Source organism: Corvus kubaryi, unplaced genomic scaffold, assembly GCF_017639235.1.
Source record: "Corvus kubaryi isolate FWS band 111438036 unplaced genomic scaffold, C.kubaryi_AGA036_p1.0 split3-37344, whole genome shotgun sequence".
Lineage (NCBI taxonomy): Eukaryota > Metazoa > Chordata > Aves > Passeriformes > Corvidae > Corvus > Corvus kubaryi.
The window spans coordinates 1-19,666 of record NW_024582088.1 but is presented as its reverse complement, the minus strand read 5'-3'; the positions used below and the strand labels follow the sequence as shown (position 1 = coordinate 19,666).

General features: G+C 50.4%; 1 protein-coding gene across 1 annotated transcript; it reads right to left on the bottom strand.

Moving 5' to 3' along the window:
• Window positions 1-1,459: 1,459 nt before the first annotated feature.
• HIPK4 (homeodomain interacting protein kinase 4) lies at window positions 1,460-3,407 on the bottom strand. The gene is made up of 2 exons (XM_042015835.1): window positions 1,697-3,407; window positions 1,460-1,596 (listed from the first exon to the last, which is right to left on the bottom strand). Exons 1-2 carry the CDS (start codon window positions 3,204-3,206, stop codon window positions 1,460-1,462), a joined length of 1,647 nt encoding a protein of 548 aa, XP_041871769.1. The 5' UTR covers window positions 3,207-3,407.
• Between the last annotated feature and the right edge of the window lie 16,259 nt (window positions 3,408-19,666).

The following is a 19,666-nucleotide window of genomic DNA, read 5'->3' as shown; positions in this document are numbered from 1 at the left end:
GGTGCAGTTCCGCTCGCAGCCGACAGGGGCGCTGGCGGCTCCCGGTGAGCAGGGCAGGTGCGATGGTTCCCCCGCGGCTGCAGGGGGCGCTCCGGAGCGAGCTCGGGGAGCATGCGGCACCGGTGCCCCGGGATCCCGGGAAGGGATGGGACAAAGGCTTCACAAACCCCTGGGCAGCCGGTCCCGGCCTCTCAGGAACAGCAGGCTGGAACGGCAGGCTGGAACGGCAGGCTAGAACGGCAGGCTGGAGCTGCAGGGATGAACACAAATCCCGGGTGGCAGACGAGATGTATCCAGATGGGAGATGTATCCAGATGGGAGAACCCCACGGAGGTCCAGGCAGGCAGGGCGAGCAGGGCTACAGCGTAGCGAAAGCTCGAAGCAGCAGCGGGGCAGGGCAGCCACAGCTCGGCCTCCAGCAGGGCAGGGAAAGCGGCTTTTGGGGTCCCGGCGTTGTTTCCAGCAGGAAGAAAGAACGGCCAAAAGAAAGAAACAGCAGCTCCTTTCTCTGCAGCTTCTCTCTCCGGACACACAGAGCGAACTGACCCCACACCCAGGTGTAGACAAAGGAGTAGCCAGGCCCGCCCCACCCCCCTTTTTGTCTTTCTTAAGTACAGCTATTTGTCCCCTAGCAACATGCCTATGGGAGAAAATTCCTTTAACAGGAAAAAAACTAAGACTAAACTGAAACCCCAACACGTACACAGAGTTCTTTTACTCAGCCTCCAGAGGAGTAATTGCAAAGCAGGCATCCCTGTTCAGGGAGAAACTCCACACATTTCCAGAAAAATGTGCAGAAGGTTTCTGCTTTGTGAAAGTCTGGTGTAGCTTTTATAGTTTGTAAAGTGAGGTGTCCGTCAGTCAGAAATCCAGCTTATCTTTCCAAAATTCACTTCATCAGTAAGATGTTTATTGGCAGTTGGGAGATGCCAGACTGATGTTTACCGAATGGCACCAAAACAACTCATACAAGACAGCTTGTCTTGTCCTGTTTGATTTATCTGACCAGTTAACAAGCTACAGATAAGCTTTTGTGGGGTTTGAGATGCCCTACTACAGGGAAAAAAACCAGAAAATCCAAGTTTTCTGGAGTTTATATTGTTATTGAGCTGCAGGGAGGTTCTCCATGCTTCAATGGTGGAAAATGCCAGGCCTTTGCCAAGTGCTGTGCCAGCCCCGGGTGAGAAGCTGGGGCACCCCTCAAGTCTTGGCAGTACCAAACTCCCCTGGCAAATAATCAGTTGAAATGCTCAGATTTTTGCAAAACTATTTATTAGGGGATCAATGTGAGAAACAGAGCCGGTAGCATCTGGCACAGTATGTCTTGTTGCAGTCCTGGCTGTGGTCTCCACAAGCAAGGCGCTGGGTTTTGGTGGCTGGAGTGCTTGAGGGTGAGGAAGAAGAAGGTCTCTTGCAAGCTCTGGGCTGCTGAAGTGTATGCAAGGGTTGCTGTGGGGTCTTAGTGGTGCTGGGGGTGCCACTGGCTCTGTGGCAGGAAGAGCGTGCTGAGTACTGCAGGGGCATACCAGCCCAGCCTCCAGAGCCCATTCTCCAAATCCCTGGAGGCCTGGGGTTGCGCCACATCACCAGAGCTCTCTGTGGTGGGGAACAGGGAGGAAAGCATGAAGAGGGGGTGAGTGTTGCCTCCTTCTTTGTGGGAACCTTGGGCAGCTGGGGACATGGGGCACCAGGAAACCCAAGTATGTAAGGGATCCCAAGCACCCTTTGTTCCAGAGTGCCTGTGCCCAGGAGCCCCCTCCCTGTACCTTGGCACAGGATGAGCTGTAGCATCTTCCAGGCAGGTTCTGTTCCATGATTGGGTTGCCATTGCGGTGGCTGTACCATTTCATTCTGCTGGGAGACCCCATCACAGTCAAGTGACCCTTGGTGGGCTCCATCTGGGGACACCAGTGATGCTGACAGTACTGGCTTCCACAGTGGGTGGGGCTGGGGGCTTGGCAGATGTCCTGCTGGCACTTGTCACCAGTGTCCCCAACTGGCTCAGCCAGGCTGAGCCCATCCAGCTGGACAGTGGCTTTCTGGATGCCTCCCTGGCTGGCAGGGATGAAGGCACCTTTCTCCATGCTGGGGAAGATCTTGGCTATGCTGGAATCCTTACAGGATGCCCTCAGGTCTTCCTGGCTGAGCTGGTAGTACTGGGTGGCCTCAAAGCTGGCCTTCACCTCCTGCATGGAGATGAAGGGATGCTGAAGGGCAGCACTGGGTGTGATTCGCTCATGCGAGTCCCAAGTGAGCATCCTCTTGACCAGCTCCACCATCCTGTACAAATCACAGCGCTTGGCCAGCTCCTCCTGGTCAGGATCAGGCATCGGGCAGACATTCACTACCACCAACTGATCCAGTGAGGAAAAGATATGCTTCCTCCTTTCCATCAGCTTTGCCATCACCTTCCCTGGTGGTTTGAGCTGCCAGGTACCAGTGGAATGTGGCACCCGTTGGAAGAAGGACCGTGTCTTCTGGGCAGCACAGAGCAGCTCATTCCGGGGTAGCCCCAAGGTGGAGCAGATGTAGCATACCTGGTCATATTCGTCATTGCCAGGGTAGAGTGGCCAACCCAAGTGAAGCTCGGCCATCACGCAGCCCAAAGACCAGACATCCACCTTCTCGCAGAAGGGCAACCCCAGCAAGATCTCCGGTGCCCGGTAGAAGCGGGTTTGGATGTAGGGCTGCTGGACATGGCAGACCTCAGGGAGGAGGATAGCCGAGCCAAAGTCAACAAGCTTGATGCGGAATGGATAGCGTGCATGGTCCACCAGCATGATGTTCTCTGGCTTAAGGTCAGCATGGATGATGGAGAGCTCCTTCAGCTTGACCAGTGCCACCAGCACCTGTGCTGTGATGGTACGGATGTGCCGGACAGGCAGCGGTGAGAAGTTGTTCTGCTTTTGGAAGTCAAAGAGGTTTTGCTGCAGCAGCTCAAAGACCAGGTAGGTCCAGACCGTGTCACTGAAGGACTCGAGGAAATGGATGATGTGAGAGTCCTTCGTGTTCCCCTTCCGCAAGGCCTGCAGCAGCCTCAGTTCATTCTTCACTATTTGGCCATCGTGATCACAGTTCTTCAGGATCTTGATGGCCACCATCTCCCCAGTGCTCCTGCACTGCCCCTGTATCACCTGTCCAAAGGTCCCCTTCCCCACCATGGCCAATATGTCATAGCACTTGGCACCTACCACCAGCGTCACCATGGTGGGTTGGCTCCTCACCAGGGGCTCAGGATCCTCCAGCTCAGCACCCAGTGGGGACTGGAGACACCTAACTGTCCCAACCCAGCCTCACAACACTGTGGGTTCCAACATCACCATGACAACACATGATGTCACAACAGAAGTAGCCTGGGTGGAGGAATCCCCAGAAACCCAACACTGGCCCCCCCGAATCCAGCCCTGTTCTCCCCAAATCCATCCACAAACCCAAGAACACATCCCTGATCCCCCCAAAATGGATCCCAGCCCCCTGAAAACCCATTTTCAACCCCCTAACCCCTTTCCCTGGTCCACCAAAACCCATCCAAGTCCTCCAAGACCCAGACACAGCCACCCAAAACTAAATTCTAGTCCACTAAACCCAGTTCCTTGTCCATCAAAACCTGTTCAAGCCCCCCCAAGATCCATCCCTCATTCCCCAAAACCCATCCAAGGCCCCCAAAACCTCTCCCTAGTCTCTCAAACCCATCTGAGCTCCCCATGATACATCCCCAGCCCCCAAATCTCCAGCCCAACATAACCCACTCCACGCTCCTCAAACCCAGCCCTAGCTCCTTGAAATCCACTTCTATTTCCCTAAAACACAGCCTAGCTCCCTCTCCCCCCCTTACCGCCAGCTCCAGAAAACCTGTCCCTGGCCCCCCAAACCCCATGCCCAGACCTCCTAGATATTCTCATTACTTTTTTGGGGGGTTAACATTTATTTCAGCCAAGCCAAGTGCAAGGACCTATTAAACACCTCTCCCATTTGATAGTAACATGTGGAAAGTATGCACAAAATCATTGAACACCGCCAAAAAAAGATTAATTTGGGGGAGTAAGGGAATTAAAGAGGGTTTGGGGCAGTAAGTGATGCTCCACCACTCTATCACCATTTTAGGGGATCGCAAAAGGTCCCCATGCTTGGTGGGGGGTTCATTGCTCACCACAGAGTTGGGGGCTCAGTGCCAGCTTACACAGCTGAAATGTAAGGGTCCTCTCACCTCTGAGTCCCCCCACATTGAAACTTGGGGTGACTTCCATCATCACTGGCTGGTGGTTGAATTGGGGGCCCCTGGGGACGAGCTCAACATAGGGTAACAGCATCTTCCTACCCTTGTGTTGGGTGATGGTGGGCTCCAGTGGGGACCCCCCAGAGGAGAAACCCATGCTGGGCACCCACTGCCAACACTGGAATTTGCCCTCTGCAGCCCTGTTGATGTGGGGCTGGAAGTTCTCCACCTGCTTGTTTTCTCCTTTCTCCTTCAGTTTCACCACTGCTGATGCCTTCGCACTGCCCATTCTCATCCTCCCCTCACTTTCCAACCCACTCCAAACCAAAACTACACCAAATTTTTGCAATTTGATTCTAGACCAGCATCCCAGAACTATATCCTTCTTGGTGGTCTCCTTCATCATTCCATCCATCCCCAGTGGTACAAATTCAATACTGGCACCTTCAACAACTGCATGCTGGTAGGTTTTGGTATCCTCTGGCTGACTGGATCCTCTGGTTGTTGCACTGAGACAGTGCAACCAACAAGTGGAGACGGTGAACCCATGGGTCAATGGCTGCACCCACTCATCTCCCATTGTTCCCCTGTTTTCAGCTTCAACTGGATTGTATTAGGAGACGACTTTTTCCTTCCTGCTGTGCCAGTGATTAAGCTCCCAGGTCTTTCCCCACATCTCATTATTTTGGGGTCCCCCCAGTCCAGATAGCAGGGTTGGAGCTCCCAGATTTTGGCAACTTCACCCACCCCACCCAGCTCTGGCCAGACCCAGTGGGCAGTTTAGGCAGCGATGACACACAATGGCTGCCCATCACCAGCAAGGTGATGTTGTCCTGCTTACAGAGAGGGAGAGGAGTTTTAGTGCTCTGTGGGTGTGACTAAGTTGTTATTCTGCATCATGCACATCATCACTAGTTCTGGCAGGAAAACCCAGACTGGAAGCCGGCCATTTTTTCCTCCTTCTGCGAAGGTGTCAGCATCAACCCCTATGGATTCAGTCCCTCTGCCACCCTGCTGGTGCCCTCTCCCCTTTTTCCTCCGGAGTGCAGCCACAGACTATAGTGCTGAAACAGACAGTGTAGAAAACATGAGCTGACTGTAGTACTGAACTGACATTGCTGGCAGGGAGGCTGCCACAGCAAATGACTGGCAGGGGCGACCCCACAATGCTGCAGAGTGTTAGAAGCAGCACCAGAAGCACCCATGCAAAACTGAGCTCAGTGGAGTGGCAATGCAATCCCTACTTGGATGACCTAGATGCCAGGGGGTTTGTTTTGTTACTGTTTTTCGTTATTTCAGGCTGGGGAGGCAGGAAATGTTGGCCACAGGAGTTTCCCTGACATCTTGCCTTGGTTCCTGATGACCACATGGGTGGTGTGTGGGAATGCTCACCATATTGCCTTTGTCTGGTGAAGTCATGTGGACACAATATATGGGAAGCACCAGCCATCTTTTTTTTGTTCCCAGTGGTGAACACCTTTCTGTGGGTGAAACACCTTCTCTTTTTGTACACTTTTGCTATTAGTACTGCCATTGGTATTGTGCATGTCTTATTCAGTTCCTTTGTGCTTTTAGTAAATTGTTATCTCAACCCACAATTTCTGGCCTTTTGTCCATCCCTTACCAGAAGGCGTGGGGAAAGGGGAGTGGCTTATTCTCCATCATGTAACCCTGAAGTTGAGAGGTCCTGTGGGACCCTGGTTCCGCCCACATCCCATTGTCCCTCCCATGACTTACCAATTCCAAACCACAGCAGCTTCATCCCTGTGCCATTGTCTTGGGCACTCTCCTCACAGCCAGTACCATTGTCCCTAGAAGGTGCACCTTTAGGTGCTTGACTGTGACTGGCCCAGAGGCCTTCAGGCATCCTTGGCACAGATTACCTCAGGAGAGTGTATTTCAAGGGCCCAAAAGGACCTCATTGGGCTTTGGGAGAGCTGCTGTGTAGACAGAGGAAATTAGATAGCTGAATCCCTTGCTTGGCCTGTCAGAGCACCCTTCTGCTGTGGGACTGCTGAGGGTCAAAGAACAACAGGTACCAATTGCCACAGCAACAGTGCAACATCAGCAATAGCTCACCAACCGGGACTGCAGAATCACCATCACTCTGATGGGATGAGTCGTAAACTGGAGAGTCAGGGAACATTCAAACTCGCTTGCCCTCTAATAGCCCTGGCCCTAATGGCTAGTCCAGTAGAGAGTGGAGACTGACAGTGGACTGAATGAAGTCCCACCACCACTGAGTTCTGCTGTGCTGGACATGCTGGAACTTCGGTACAAAGTCCAAGGCAGCAAAATGGTGCCACCACTGATATTGCCAATGCATTTTTCTCCATTCCTCTGGCAGCAGAGTGCAGGCCACAGTTTGCTTTCACCTGGATGGGCATCCAGTACATCTGGAATCGACTGTCCCTGGGGTGGAAGCACAGTCCCACTATTTGCCACGGACTGATCCAAACTGCACTGGAAAAGGGCGAGGTTCCAGAACACTTGTAGCACACTGATGGCACCATCATATGGGGCAACACTGCATACCAGTGGTGTGCAGAGGAAGTTTTTGAGAAAGGGGAGAAGATAATTCTAATCCTTCTGAAGGCCGACTTTGCTGTAAAACAAAGTAAGGTCAAGGGACCTGTTCAGGAAATTCAGTTTTTAGGAATAAAATGGCAAGCTGGACATCATCAGATTCCAATGGATGTGATCAACAAAATAGCAGCTATGTCCCCACTGACCAGCAAGAAGGACACACAGGCCTTCCTAGGCACTGTGGGCTCTTGGAGAATGCATATTCCAGATTACAGTCAGATGGTAAGACCTCTCTATCATGTAACCTGGAAGAAAAATTATTTCAGGTGGGGTCCTGAACAACAACAAGCTTTGGAACAAATTAAACAGGAGATTGTTCATGCAGTAGCCCTTGGGCCAGTCAGGACAGGACAGAATGCAAAAAAGTGTAGACAGGGAGAATGGTCCTTCCTGGAGTCTCTGGCAAAAAGTACCTGGAGAGACATGAGCACGATCTCTTGGGTTCTGGAGTCAGGAATACAAAGGATCTGAGGCCTGTTACACTCCAACTGAAAAAGATATTTTAGCAACTGATGAAGGGGTTCGAGCTGCCTCAGAAGTGATTGGCACCAAACCACAACTCTTTCTGGCACCCCAGCTGCCAGTGCTGGGTTGGATGTTCAAAGGGAAAGGCCCTTCCATACATCCTGTCACTGATGCCACATGGAGCGAGTGGATTCCTCTGATCACACAGCAAGCTCGAATAGGAAATCCAAATCACGCTGGGATCTTGGAAGTCATCATAAACTGGCCCGAAGGTGAAAACTGCAGATTATTTTCAGAAAAGGAGAAGGTAACACATGCTGAGGAGGCCCCACCATGTAATCAACTACCTGAGAATGAAAAGCGATATGCTCTCTTCACAGACAGTTCCTGTCATATCACAGGGATACACCAGAAATGGAAAGCTGCTGTGTGGAGTCCTACACAGCAAGGTGCAGAAGCTATTGGGAGACAAGGAGGATCCAGTCAAATAGCAGAGCTGAGAGCCACCCAGCTGGCTTTGGATATCATTGAACATGAGAAATAGCCAACACTCCATTGCGGCCGGATTGGGGTCTGTGGCTCAGATCCAGGAAGCCATGACCAACCCAGAGAGAGTGTCCCGCAAGGGACAGTCTTCCAGAGGTCTATGGCGTTCCCTCAGCCACCAGGGTGCCTTCGCAGAAAGGTGCCTGTCTCAGCAGGCTGTCAGCTCTTTAGTGATTTCAGCGAGAGTGACTTCAGCTCTTGTTCTGCGAGGCAAACCCCAGGCTGGACCAGGAGGAGAGAGACGAGAGGCTCATTTAGTAGTTCCACATGAGGCAGCTTTATTAGTCCGCACCCTGCGAAGGGGAGGTTAGGGATGAGCTCTCCAAACTCAAAGGGGGAGAAGGGTAACTTTTATAGGGATACAAGTGTGGGTGTGAGAGGGTAGAAGCCAATGGGTTACAAATAATCTACATAGGATCTCCCAGAGGATCATGGCTCTTGCTTTCTCTCATCCTCACCGCAAAGTGCTGCTTTTTCCGAGGGGATCTTGCTGGGAGGTTACGCAATCTCCTTATCTCAGCAGGCCTCTCTCCAGGGCAGGGGCTGGGCATACCCCACAACACTCTACGTCTACACTGACTCATGGATGATAGCAAATGCTCTGTGGGGGTAGCTGACACAATGGAAAAGAGCCAATTGGCAGCACAAAGAGAAACCCATCTGGGCTGCCAAAGTGTTGTGAGGCATTGCTGTCCAGGTAAAGAAGCTGACTGTGAAAGTCTGTCATGTGGATGCACGCGTACCCAAGAGCTGGGCTACTGAAGAACATCACAACAATGGACAGGTGGATTGGGCTGCCAAGATTGAAGTGTCTCAGATGGATCTGGACTGTCAACATAAGGGTGAGTTATTTCTGGCTCAGTGGGGCCATGACACCTCAGGACATCAGGGAAGAGATGCAACATACCGATGTGCCCCGTGACCAATGGGTGGACTTAACTATGGACACTATACCCCAGGTTATCCATGATTGTGAAACGTGCTGCAATCAAGTAGGGCCAAGCTGGTAAAGCGCCTGTGGTACGGTGTACAATGGTCAAAATATAAGTATGGGGAGGCCTGGTAGATTGATTGCATCACACTGCCACAAACCCCCCAAGGCAAGTGCTACATGTTACATGCTACTTGCTTGACAGTGGTGGAAACAACCACTGGGTGGCTGGAGACGTACCCTATGCCTCATGCCACTGCCTAGAACACCATCTTGGAACTTGAAAAGCAAGTTCTTTGGAGGCATGGAACCCCAGAAAGAATTGAGTCAGACAATGGGACTCATTTCAAAAATAGCCTTATGGACACCTGGGCCAGAGAGCATGAGATTGAGGGGGTGTATCATATTCCCTGTCATGCACCAGCCTCTGGGAATATTGAATGGTACAATGGACTGTAAAAACCACCTAACTTTTATATTTTTCAAATCCTGTACTGCCTAGTGTGTAACTCTGAAGTTTTACGTGGCCCGTTAACTACTGTTTTCTCATGCTGGTTAGACATAACAAAGCCTCTCTAGGTTTGCTCTTCAAGGACACCTCGATCGTCCCAGGCCCCAAAATGTGTAAACTAAAAGGCTCTGAAGAGGAGGGGCAGACTTGGGGTAATTACATCATTAACTGAAGTTATAATTGGAGAATTAACCCTGACATGCAAATGGACCGAACTTATAAAAGTGTGAAGGACCCGTGACCCAGGGTCCATCTTGGGCATAGCCTTTGGACTGCCCAGGGTGTACCTTTGAAGGCCCTTCAAATAAATACCTCCTTTTATTCTCTTATTTTTGTCTAGCCTCTGTTTTTTGGTAGCCACTTCAAGGCATCAGTGGGACCTTCAAACATTGGGATCTACATTTAGCAAAGGCCACCTGGTCAGTTAATACTCGAGGCTCTACCATTCAAGCTGGCCCTGCCCAATCAAAACCTCCACATACCGTAGAAGGGGATAAAATCCCCATGGTGCGTATGAGGAATGTGTTAGGGAAGACAGCTTGGATTAGTGCTGCCTCAAGCAAAGGCAAATCCATCCACGGGATTGTTTTTGCTGAAGGACCTGGGTGCAGTTGGCGGGTGATGCAGAGGGACAGGGAAACACAATGTGTCTCTCAAGGGGATTTGATTTTTCAGTAATGTCAAATTGTATAATATTAGTTGCTGAATGATACTGCTACTGTGTGCCATAACTACCATGGACCATAATAGACTGCTCCAGATACACCAGTCATGAGCTCCTAATGCAACAACCAGCTGACAGCACACCAGCCCTTCTTCCCTGGAAGACATCTATACTGTGGGCTAGAACCTACAGTCATGGACTAAATGAACTCAACAGACATCTTAAAGGGACAGACACTGACTATGGAAATGATACCTGTGCTCGTGTATATTTTTATATATATGTATGTGTATATGTATATAGGTAGGAGGTGTATGATCTGGGCATGATATAGATGGTATAAAATAAGGGGTGGATAATGCCTTGGTTTCGGCCATAAAAGAATTAATTTTTGCAGTAGCTGAGGGAGCATGGCTGTGGGCATGTCTAAGTGTAACAACTGAGGCACGGACTCAGACCAGCAGCGATACTGAGACGTTTATTCAGAGGAACGAGCTGGTTTTATGCACTTCTTCAAGACACAGTATTTCCTTATATGGTAATTTTCACTAAGCGACCTATGACACATTGCCACATCAGCAACACACTTTCTTAATATCCTTATATGGGGCTGTTCAGGTGTTTGGCAGCTTCCGGCAGGCTCCTCTCCATAGAGCAATGCCGTGTGGCATCTCCACCCCTCAAGGTCAGGCAGAGACAAGCCTCTCTGTGCAGCCATGGCATTCTGCAGGCATGTCCCACAGTCTGTAGCTCAGTTCTATCTTATCTCTCCCCACATCTAAGGGCCTATTCAATACCATCTTGCCTCATTGCCAGAGGTGGAGTGAAGGGACTCTCTCTGGCTTCTGAGAAGGGTGGAGTGAGCAGTGGGGTGGCACCAGCCATGGTCAAGTCACATAGGGTCAGGCTTGGTGAGCATTTTGCATATAAGTCACCATTTCTTTGTACAGTTTTGTTATTAATATCATTGTTCCTGTTCATTTTCTTAGCTCATTGTTTTCAAGTAAATCTATCTTAACCAATTATCTTTGCCTTTGTGCCTCCAACTCTCCTCTCCAACCATCCGTGGATGGAAGAAGGGGCGGTAGAGGAAGGGAGTGCTGGCACAGTTTTGGTGGGAGCACTAAATTGGGGAATAATGTTCCTAAACCATGACACCTAGCTGATGGACTGTCTGGCAGCTGGCACTGCAGGCATTTCCCACTCTGCTTTCAGAGCTGACATTCAACAGAAAGTACCAGGATGACTGGAATATCAAGGAACCCAGCACAAATTTTATGTTGCTGATTTCATTCCAAGTGTTTCCAATAACCTCCAGTCACCCTCCTCCAATGCTCGCATTTTAACTGACTCTAAGAAGCGATTGTAGTGGGTCGGACACACTGTTACCGTGCATTCCTGAAAGGTCCAGGGGCGAGACCGGCGCAGCCTTTTCCTTCGCCGCCTGGCTACAGCAGCTTTACACCCCAGGGCCAGAACCTCATCTGCTTCACTGCCTTGATGATGAGTCATCAGGCAAAGGCAACTCTGAGACTCTGGGAGCGAACAGAGGTGGACGGAGAGGGGCACTTCGGCTAGTTTGGCTAGGGGCAGAACAGACAGCACAGACTACAGCCGGCTGCACTGCAGTTTGAACAGCAGCCTCTTTATGGGATGCCGTCTCAGCCGATCCCGACCGAACTGGTACTGGAGCTGCTGCAACCGTCTCCAGGACTGTAGCCGCGCCCGGCGCTGCACTCGTCTCCTCCACCGTGGCAGCGTTCGGCACCGTTGCTGGTCCCCGTGCTGCAGCCGTGCCCGGCACCGCCACTGGCCCTTGCTCTGCAACATTCAGTGCTGCTCCGAAACTGCTGCTGTTTCTCGCTCCCTGGCCGCGTTTGGCGCTGCTGCCCCCGGCCACTGCTCTGCAGCCACAGCTGCACCTGCACGGCAGGATGCCTCTGGCGTCTGCAGCAGCTGCTTTTGCAAGCTGAGCAGTTCCTCCAGCTGCCGGGATATGTTCGATAACTCTGTCAGCAAAGGCAGGTGCTGTATTAAAAGGTTGATGGCTTGGTTCTGCCACTGCGCAGAATAGTCCAGCGCCAAGGAGGGCAGCGGACCACATCCAGGCAGTCTTGGTGCAGTCACGCCTGGCGCTACGCCGGCTACAAAGGGACATCTGGCCGGCTTTTGCTCCGCTGGTGCATATGCAAACAGACTAGGAGCTGCCACGGGGGTCCAATTCGCTAAACCGCTAATTTGTGACCTTGGATAAGCCATGGCCACCACCGAGCCAAGCGGCAAGGCATACTGCGCACCCTCCCGCTGCCCCGACACCCCTGCCTCTGCCGGTGCGGGGTCCCTGGGGGCCGCGGAGTCCTGCGATTGTGCAGGGTGAGGCGGCGCAGGCTCTGCCTGTGGAGCTGAGTCAGCGGGGTCCCCCTCGGACATTCCTCCATCACTCACCACCGAAATAGGCAAGCCAGCCCTGCTGCCACAGTCGTGGTCGGTTGGCAGAATAAATAATGAATGCCAGGTTTGGTATAATTCTAACACTGCTGGGTCCCCAGATGGGAACTCGTGCCGGACAGCACAGCCAAGTTCCTGCCATAAGGCAAAGTCCAGGGCAGTATCTCTGTCCATGGAAATACCTTTTAAGGTAGCCCAATCTAATAATTCCTGAACTGAGTTTTCAGGAATGGATGTGTGCAATATACTAAACACACCTTTCCAGACCATTACCACAGTGTTGGTTTGTGAGCCGCTGTTCGCCATTTCTCAGTCACGTTGGACCTCCCGGTCCCGGGGGGGGGAAGGGGAACAGCGTACCTCTAGAGAAATTCGGCTTGACTCGCAGCAGCAAGACACGTCAGAGAGTGCAGGTCCTGTCGGGGTCACCAAATATTACTGCAGGCCTGGGCCCTAGGGTATATCACTGTGTCCCACAGCCATAGGGAGGAGGAGGAGAGAACATCCAAAAGGCAGGAATTGTGCAGCAAGATTGATTTATTTAATTATTTTACAAACTCTTTTATAGACTTTTTTCTTCATAGTCTAATTGGACAAAGGATCAGCCACCCCTTGGGGTGATTGGCTAAAATCCTAAAACATCCATTGTCAAAATATTTTTCTACTATACCATAAACAAGACTTTTCAAGGTTGCAGGTGGCTTGGTTGTTTCCATACTCTGCTACCTCTTCTGTGAGAGAGAAAAGTTTCTCATGGACTTGGAAAATAGCAAGAAAATCCTTGCTAGCAGCATTTTTGTATCTACAACGTGGTCTTGCCCGTGCCTACCTCTCCCTAGCCTTGCATTGCCTCTCATGCCAAACCACTACACCCATCCTCCGCCTTGCCTTGCCTACTCCTTTCTTGCCTTGCTACCCCTCCCTTGGCTGTCCGTCCTTTGACTTTCATTGCCTTGCCTATCCCTCACTTGCTTTGCCTTCCCTTTCCCATCCTTGCAGTGCCTTGCCCTCCACTCTGCTGCTTTGCCTTGCATACCCCTGGCTTGCCTTGCCTTGCCTAGCCCAAACTTACATTGCCTTACCAATGCCTCTGTGTCCTTCCCTTGTCCTTCCTGCCACTCTACTGCTTTACGTTGCCTTGCTTATCCATCCCATACCTTGACTTCCCCATTTTTCCTGACCTTCCCTTGTTTTGCTCGTTCCTCCTATGACTCTCATTACCCTGTCTACCCATCCCTTGCCTTGTCTATCCTTTCTATTGCCTTACCAACCTTTTTGTATCATTCATTCATGCCTTTCCTACCCAACCTCGCATTTCCTTGCCATTCCTGACCATTCCTTGCCTTGCCTAGCTTAACTTTCTACTGCCAACCTTTTCGTATCATTCCCTTAACCTTCCTACCGCTCCATTTCCTTGCATTGCCCTCTGTTGCTATGACCCAGCCCACTACGGGGCTGGGGCAGCTAGATGCCAATCAATCCGAGCCACTCCTGTAGATCAAGTTTCCCCAAGACACAGACTTGGAGGGTGGGCTGAGGGGCAGCTCAGAAGCTTAAGCCACGCCCCCTGGGGCTGTGCCCCGGTCCAAGTTGCCTCCCCCGTTCGGGAAAATTCCCTCTTACTCGGTTGTTCATTGGTTCTTTGTTGTCTCTCCCGCCTCCCAGTTTCTCCCATTGGTTCTTGTTGAATTGTATCCTCCCCCTAGCTTGGAACTCATTGGTTGTTTTCCCCTTTCCCCACAGTTTTCAAATCCCCTATAAAACTGAGGGAAAAGCCTCTCGGGGGGATCCCAGATTAAGATCATTGCCATGTTCTGGTTGCAAAACTTCTGACAATAAACCTGCTAGAAGCCAGACCAGAATGGCCTCCCTTCCTTTACCTCCGATCTAACGCAAGCCTATATCATCAGCTCCTGCCATGTTTCCTCTGCAAAGAAGCCAGCGAGCGCACCCAGCCAGCGTCTTTCCTGATGCCGAGGTCACTTCTGCAACGCACAGAAGTAATGCAGCTGGACTCTCTCTGATCGAAGGCACGCCAGAGCTCATGCCACAAGCACAGAACTGTGTTAGCCTTCCTCACCCATCCCCAACCTTTACTTTCCTACTCTTTTTTTCCTGGCCTTGTCTTGTCTTGCCTTGCCTGCCCCCCATGACTCCCACTGCCTTGCCTACCCCTCTTTTGCTTTGCCTTGCCTTTTCTACCCAACCTTGTATTTCCTTGCCATTCCTGATTATCCCTTGTTTTGTCTTGTCTACCCACACCTTGCATTGCCTAACTGACCTCTCTGTGTCCTTCCCTTGCACTTCATTCCCTCCATTGCCTTGCATCATCTTACTCATCCATCCCTCGTTTTGACTTCCCTACTCTTTTTTTCCTGGCTTTGCCCTGACTGCTCCTCCTGTGACTTTCACTGCCTTGCCTAACTGTTGACTCTCTCGCCTCACCTTACAAACACAACCCTTGCCTTGCCTTGCCCAGCTAACCCTCCATTGCCTTTCATTGCCTTTCTTACTCATCCCCCGCTTTGACTTCCTGTCTTGAGTGACCAAAAAATGTGCATTGTATTCCATATTTCTTCTACATCAATCTGCACAGTTTGTGTTACTGTCCCTTAGGATTTTCGGGGCCCAAAGTGGAACCACAGTGTTTTACCCTGGGTTTGCGAGATGAAGGGTTAAGAGGATCCCTTTAAATGATGAGAACAGACACACACAACTCTCTCTTTTATTGTCCTGGGTGCCAAGAGACTTGCGTGGGGCAGGTTTTCCCCAGCTGAGGCAGTGTGAGGTAGAAGCTTTCTTTTATTCCTCTCTGGTGTTGGAGAATTTTGTAATACCTTATCAGACACTGTTGCCATGGTAACTACTGTTTCTGGAGCTGGAGAAAATGTTTCTTTGAAATTTTTCTTCCTGGTTCTTTTGTGCTCTCTCCACCCAGGACAACCAGCCATGGCACCCCTCCCAGGAAAATTGGAACCCCTTCTCTTCACAAAGTCCAGCTGCTGCCCCAGATCCAGCTGCCTGCCATTTTTACTGAGGAGGAGTTGGAGTCTCCCGACGAGTTCCAGCATCTACCCCAGTTCCAGCCACCACTGCCGATGGAACTGCTGCCACCGGGAGAGCCCCTGTTGGGTGGTGTGGAACAGACAACCAGGCAGCATTGACTCTTGCTTTCAGACAAAAAGAGTTCTTCCAGCTTTTTGTTTTATCCCTGTTTCCCATTAGTTGTTGTTTGTGGGAAGAGGGGGCTCGGGCTGAGATGTTGTTTTTGCTTTGTTCTCTCTCTCTACCTCATGGTCCAGAGAAGTAGGTTTCTCTGCCATTTTATCTTTGTCCCCTGGGCCTCATGGTCTTCTATGGAGGCCACCATCTTGGTGGAAGGGCTTCTCCACCATGTTGTCTTTGTCATTGGGCCACATGGTTGGCAACAGCCACCACCATCTTGCAAGAAGGTCTTCTGTGCCATTTTGTTTTCATTATTATTGTGGGAGGGAATGTCTTGCCTTAGAGCCTTTGTCTTTTTGGTTATTGCTATTTCCTTATTAATTGCTGTTCTGTTTTTTAGTAAACTGTTATTTTTTCACTTTTCTCACATTTGTCTCTCCTTACTGGTGAAAGGGTAGTGCTTAAAACTAAAGGAGAGTAGCTTGTTTGCCAGGCTCCACCCTGGAAATTGTCTTAAACTAAGACAAATTTGGCACCCAACTAAAGGGGCTTGATAGAGAAAGGGACAAAATGACAATTTTGTCCAAAACATTTGAATATTAGGTACAGAACTCCTGGGTCACCATGCTGCTGGGTCTAGTCATGTGGATGTGGCACTTCCCTTTGTATATGTGTCCATATATGTGGAGCCATTTGCCCACCATGATTTCCTGTTTCAGATCAGGGAGAGAGAGAAACCAAGATTGCTTCATGGATGCACTTTTTGATATCAGTCTATCGAAAGATAACATCAGTGACAATGAAGATCATTTGGGATGTGTATTCACTGTTGTTTGCCTGTCCTGGTCTGGGCTGCTGCTTCTGGGGGTTTATTAATGATCACACCCAGCCTGTTGGAGGAACAGGAGAGGAGAGGTTTTCCCAGCCTTTCACTTCCTTCTCCCCTTTTTTGAGAGTGTTGAATTCCCTCTCAATATTAAAGACACCATATTCTTGTTGCTAGTTCTGCTATGTCTCCTCTACAGTCTACAACATGTTTAGAATCAGGGCTGAGATTTCCAGTGGGGTTGTCCAGAGATCTGTCTCAGGGTTCAAAAATCATGACTGGCATGGAATGTAGGAGGATATAGGTCAGATGTTGAAGAAATGTTCTGCTCCAATGGTTTGGAAGTCCCCCCCTGAACAAATACAGAACACAGCTAAAGGAGCAGAATATTTGAAGGAAAATTACAGTGGCAGTTCCAGAAAGAAGCAGCTCATTGCTTTGTGCTGGGCCCTGGCTAATTCTTATCATGTGCTGCTCAATACTGTAGAGCAATACCTACAGCCAGAAGGGAAGGAGAACAAATCAGCAAATGCCATGGTCTCTCAGGCTGCAGTTAAAACGAAAGGGCAGCTAAAGCCAATAGCCATCACCCCTGCCCAAAGGAGAAAATACAAGACCAAATCCTTTTGCCCAGTGGATGACAATGGGGAGACAGGACTCTCACGGACAGCAGAGGACTCAGAGCTGAAAATAATCACCAAGTCCTTGTCCTGAGAAAGTCTACACAACATGTGGAAAGACCTCACCTGACAAACAGATGAGCCCATATTGAGCTGGTTGATCAGAATCTGGGACACCACAGCTGACTACAATTTTGGATGGTACAGGAGGAAGGCACTTGGGATCTTTTTCGCCTGATGTGGGCATTGACCAGGGGATTACAGGAAAGCCAGAACCTCTCCACCTCTGAACATGACTCTTAATAAGTGTGAAGGAGAGATACCTTTGCCAGGAAGACTTCCAGCTGCAGCAAGGCCTTTGGAAAACCATGGAGCAAGGAATCCAACACTTGAGAGATCTCACTGTGCTAGAAATAATTTTCTCAAATAGCAACTGACCCACTAACAGTCCAGACCATGTAAAATGTAAAACACTGATAGGTTTGAAACTCACATGACTTGAGCCACAAGTACTGCCACTTCCTAGTGATGCTGCAGTGGGATGAGGAAAACAAGACATTGGGTGCTGTGACAAGAAGGCTCCAGACATAGGAAGATATTGTCCACACCCCAACAGCAGCCCAAGTCTCAGCCATGGAAACAGACCCAACTGAGCATATGCAGAAATTGGATGAGATGATTGAAGAGAGCCATCAGTAACTCAGAAAGGAGCTTAGGGAGGACATTTTTCATGCCTTACCAGTGCAGACCAGGGTCTCTGCTATTAAGTGAGTAGTGGAAGCTACCAAGGGACAAGGTGGATCAAGTCAGGTTGCAGAGCTGAAAGCTGTCCAGCTGTCTTTGGATATCACTGAACTAGAGAAGTGGTCAACATTACCTCTGCACTGGCTCATGGATGGTAGCAAACGCTCTGTGGGAGTGGCCGGCTGATTGTGAAACGTGCTGTGATCAAGCAGAGCCAAGCAGGTAAAGCCCCTGTGGTATGTGGAGTATCGGTCTAAATACAAGTATGGGGAGGCCTGGCAGATCAATTACATCACACTGCCACAAATGCGCCAAGGTAAGTGTTACATGCTTACAATGATAGAAGGCACCACTGGATGGCTGGAGATGCACCCTGTGCCTCACACCGCTGCCTGGAACCCCATCCTAGGCATTGAAAAGCAAGTCCTGTGGTGACATGGCAGCACTGAAAGAATTGAGTCTGACAATGGGACTCATTTCAAAAATAAACACCAGAGCAAGAGAACAAGGTATTGAGGGGCAAAGTAAGGGATGCTCAGAAATGGCAGGGATATGCAGGGGTGGGTAGGAAAGCCAAGGCAAAGCCAGGGAGGAGAAAGGCAAAGCAAAGGACAGCCCGAGAAGAAAGCAGTAGGCAGGTAAAGGCAGTGGATGTTCACACAAGGTAATGCAAGGCAAGGGAAAGGTAGCAGAGGAAGGTAAGGCAAGGATTACTTTTGCAAGACAAGGCAACTGCGAGGCAGGCAAGCAGTGAGAGTCATAGGAGAAGCAAGCAAGGCAAAGCAAGGCCAGGAAAGAAGGGGTAGGGAGGCCAAGGTGGGGGTGGGCAAGTGTAAGACAATGCAAGGCAATGGAGTGGTAGGAAGGGCAAGGGAAATATGTGGAGGGGTCAGTAAGGAAATGCAAGGTTCAGTGCAAGCTGGAAAGAAAAGACAAGGCAAAAGAGGGGCAGGCGAGGCAAAGCAAGGCCAGGGATGAACGTTGTAGCGAGGTCAAGACAGGCGATGTGCATGCAAGGCAAGGTAATGCAAGGGAGGGGTAGAAGGGCATGGAAAGTTGAGGGTTGGCTTTCCAAGGAAAGAGAGAGGTAGGCAAGTGGAAGAGAAGACAAGGCAAGGCAGGAGAGGCAAAAAGGGGCAGGGAAGTGAAGAGTGGGGAATAGGTGAGCAAGTCAATCCAAGGCAATGAAGTTGTATAAATGGGCAATGGAGGGAGAGGGAAGGCTCTGTAAGGTAAAGGAATGGACGGTCAGGAATATTAAGGCTATGTAGTAGTAGGGTGGCAAAGGCAAGGCAACAGCAGGCAAGGCAGTGAGATTCCTAGGAGAAGCAGGCAAGGCAAGGCAGACCAGGAAAAAAGAGGCAGGGAAGTCAAGGTGGGGAATGAGCGAGTAAGGCAGGGCAGGACAAAGGAGGGACAGGCAAGGTAAGCAAGACCAGGGACAAAAGTCCTAGGCAGGTCAAGGCTGGGAATGTGAATGAAAGGTAATGCAAGAACAAAGGAAGGGTAGCAGAGCAAGGCAAGGCGAGGGTTGGCTTTAAAAAGCAAGGCAAGTAAGAAGGAGAGTAATAGGTATAGCAGGCAAGGCAAGGCATGACCAGGCAAAAAGCAGCAGGAAAGCCAAGGTGAGGGATGGGTGAGCAAGGCAATGCAAAGCAGTGAAGTGTTATGTTGGGCAAGGGAAGGACATGGAGGGGTCATTAAGGCAATACATATTTGGAAAAGGCAAGGCAAGGGAGGGGAAGGACATGGATAGCAAAATAATGCAAGGAAGGTATAAAAGAAGCAAGGCAAGGAAACAGAAATACCTGGCATACCTATCCCCCACCTTTCCACACATAGATTTTTTTCGCCTGCACTTCCAGTGCCTTGCTTGCCCCTCCTTACTCCTGCAAGGCAAAGCAAAGCAAGGGCGTGGTAGGCAGGGCAAGGCAAGAGAGGCAT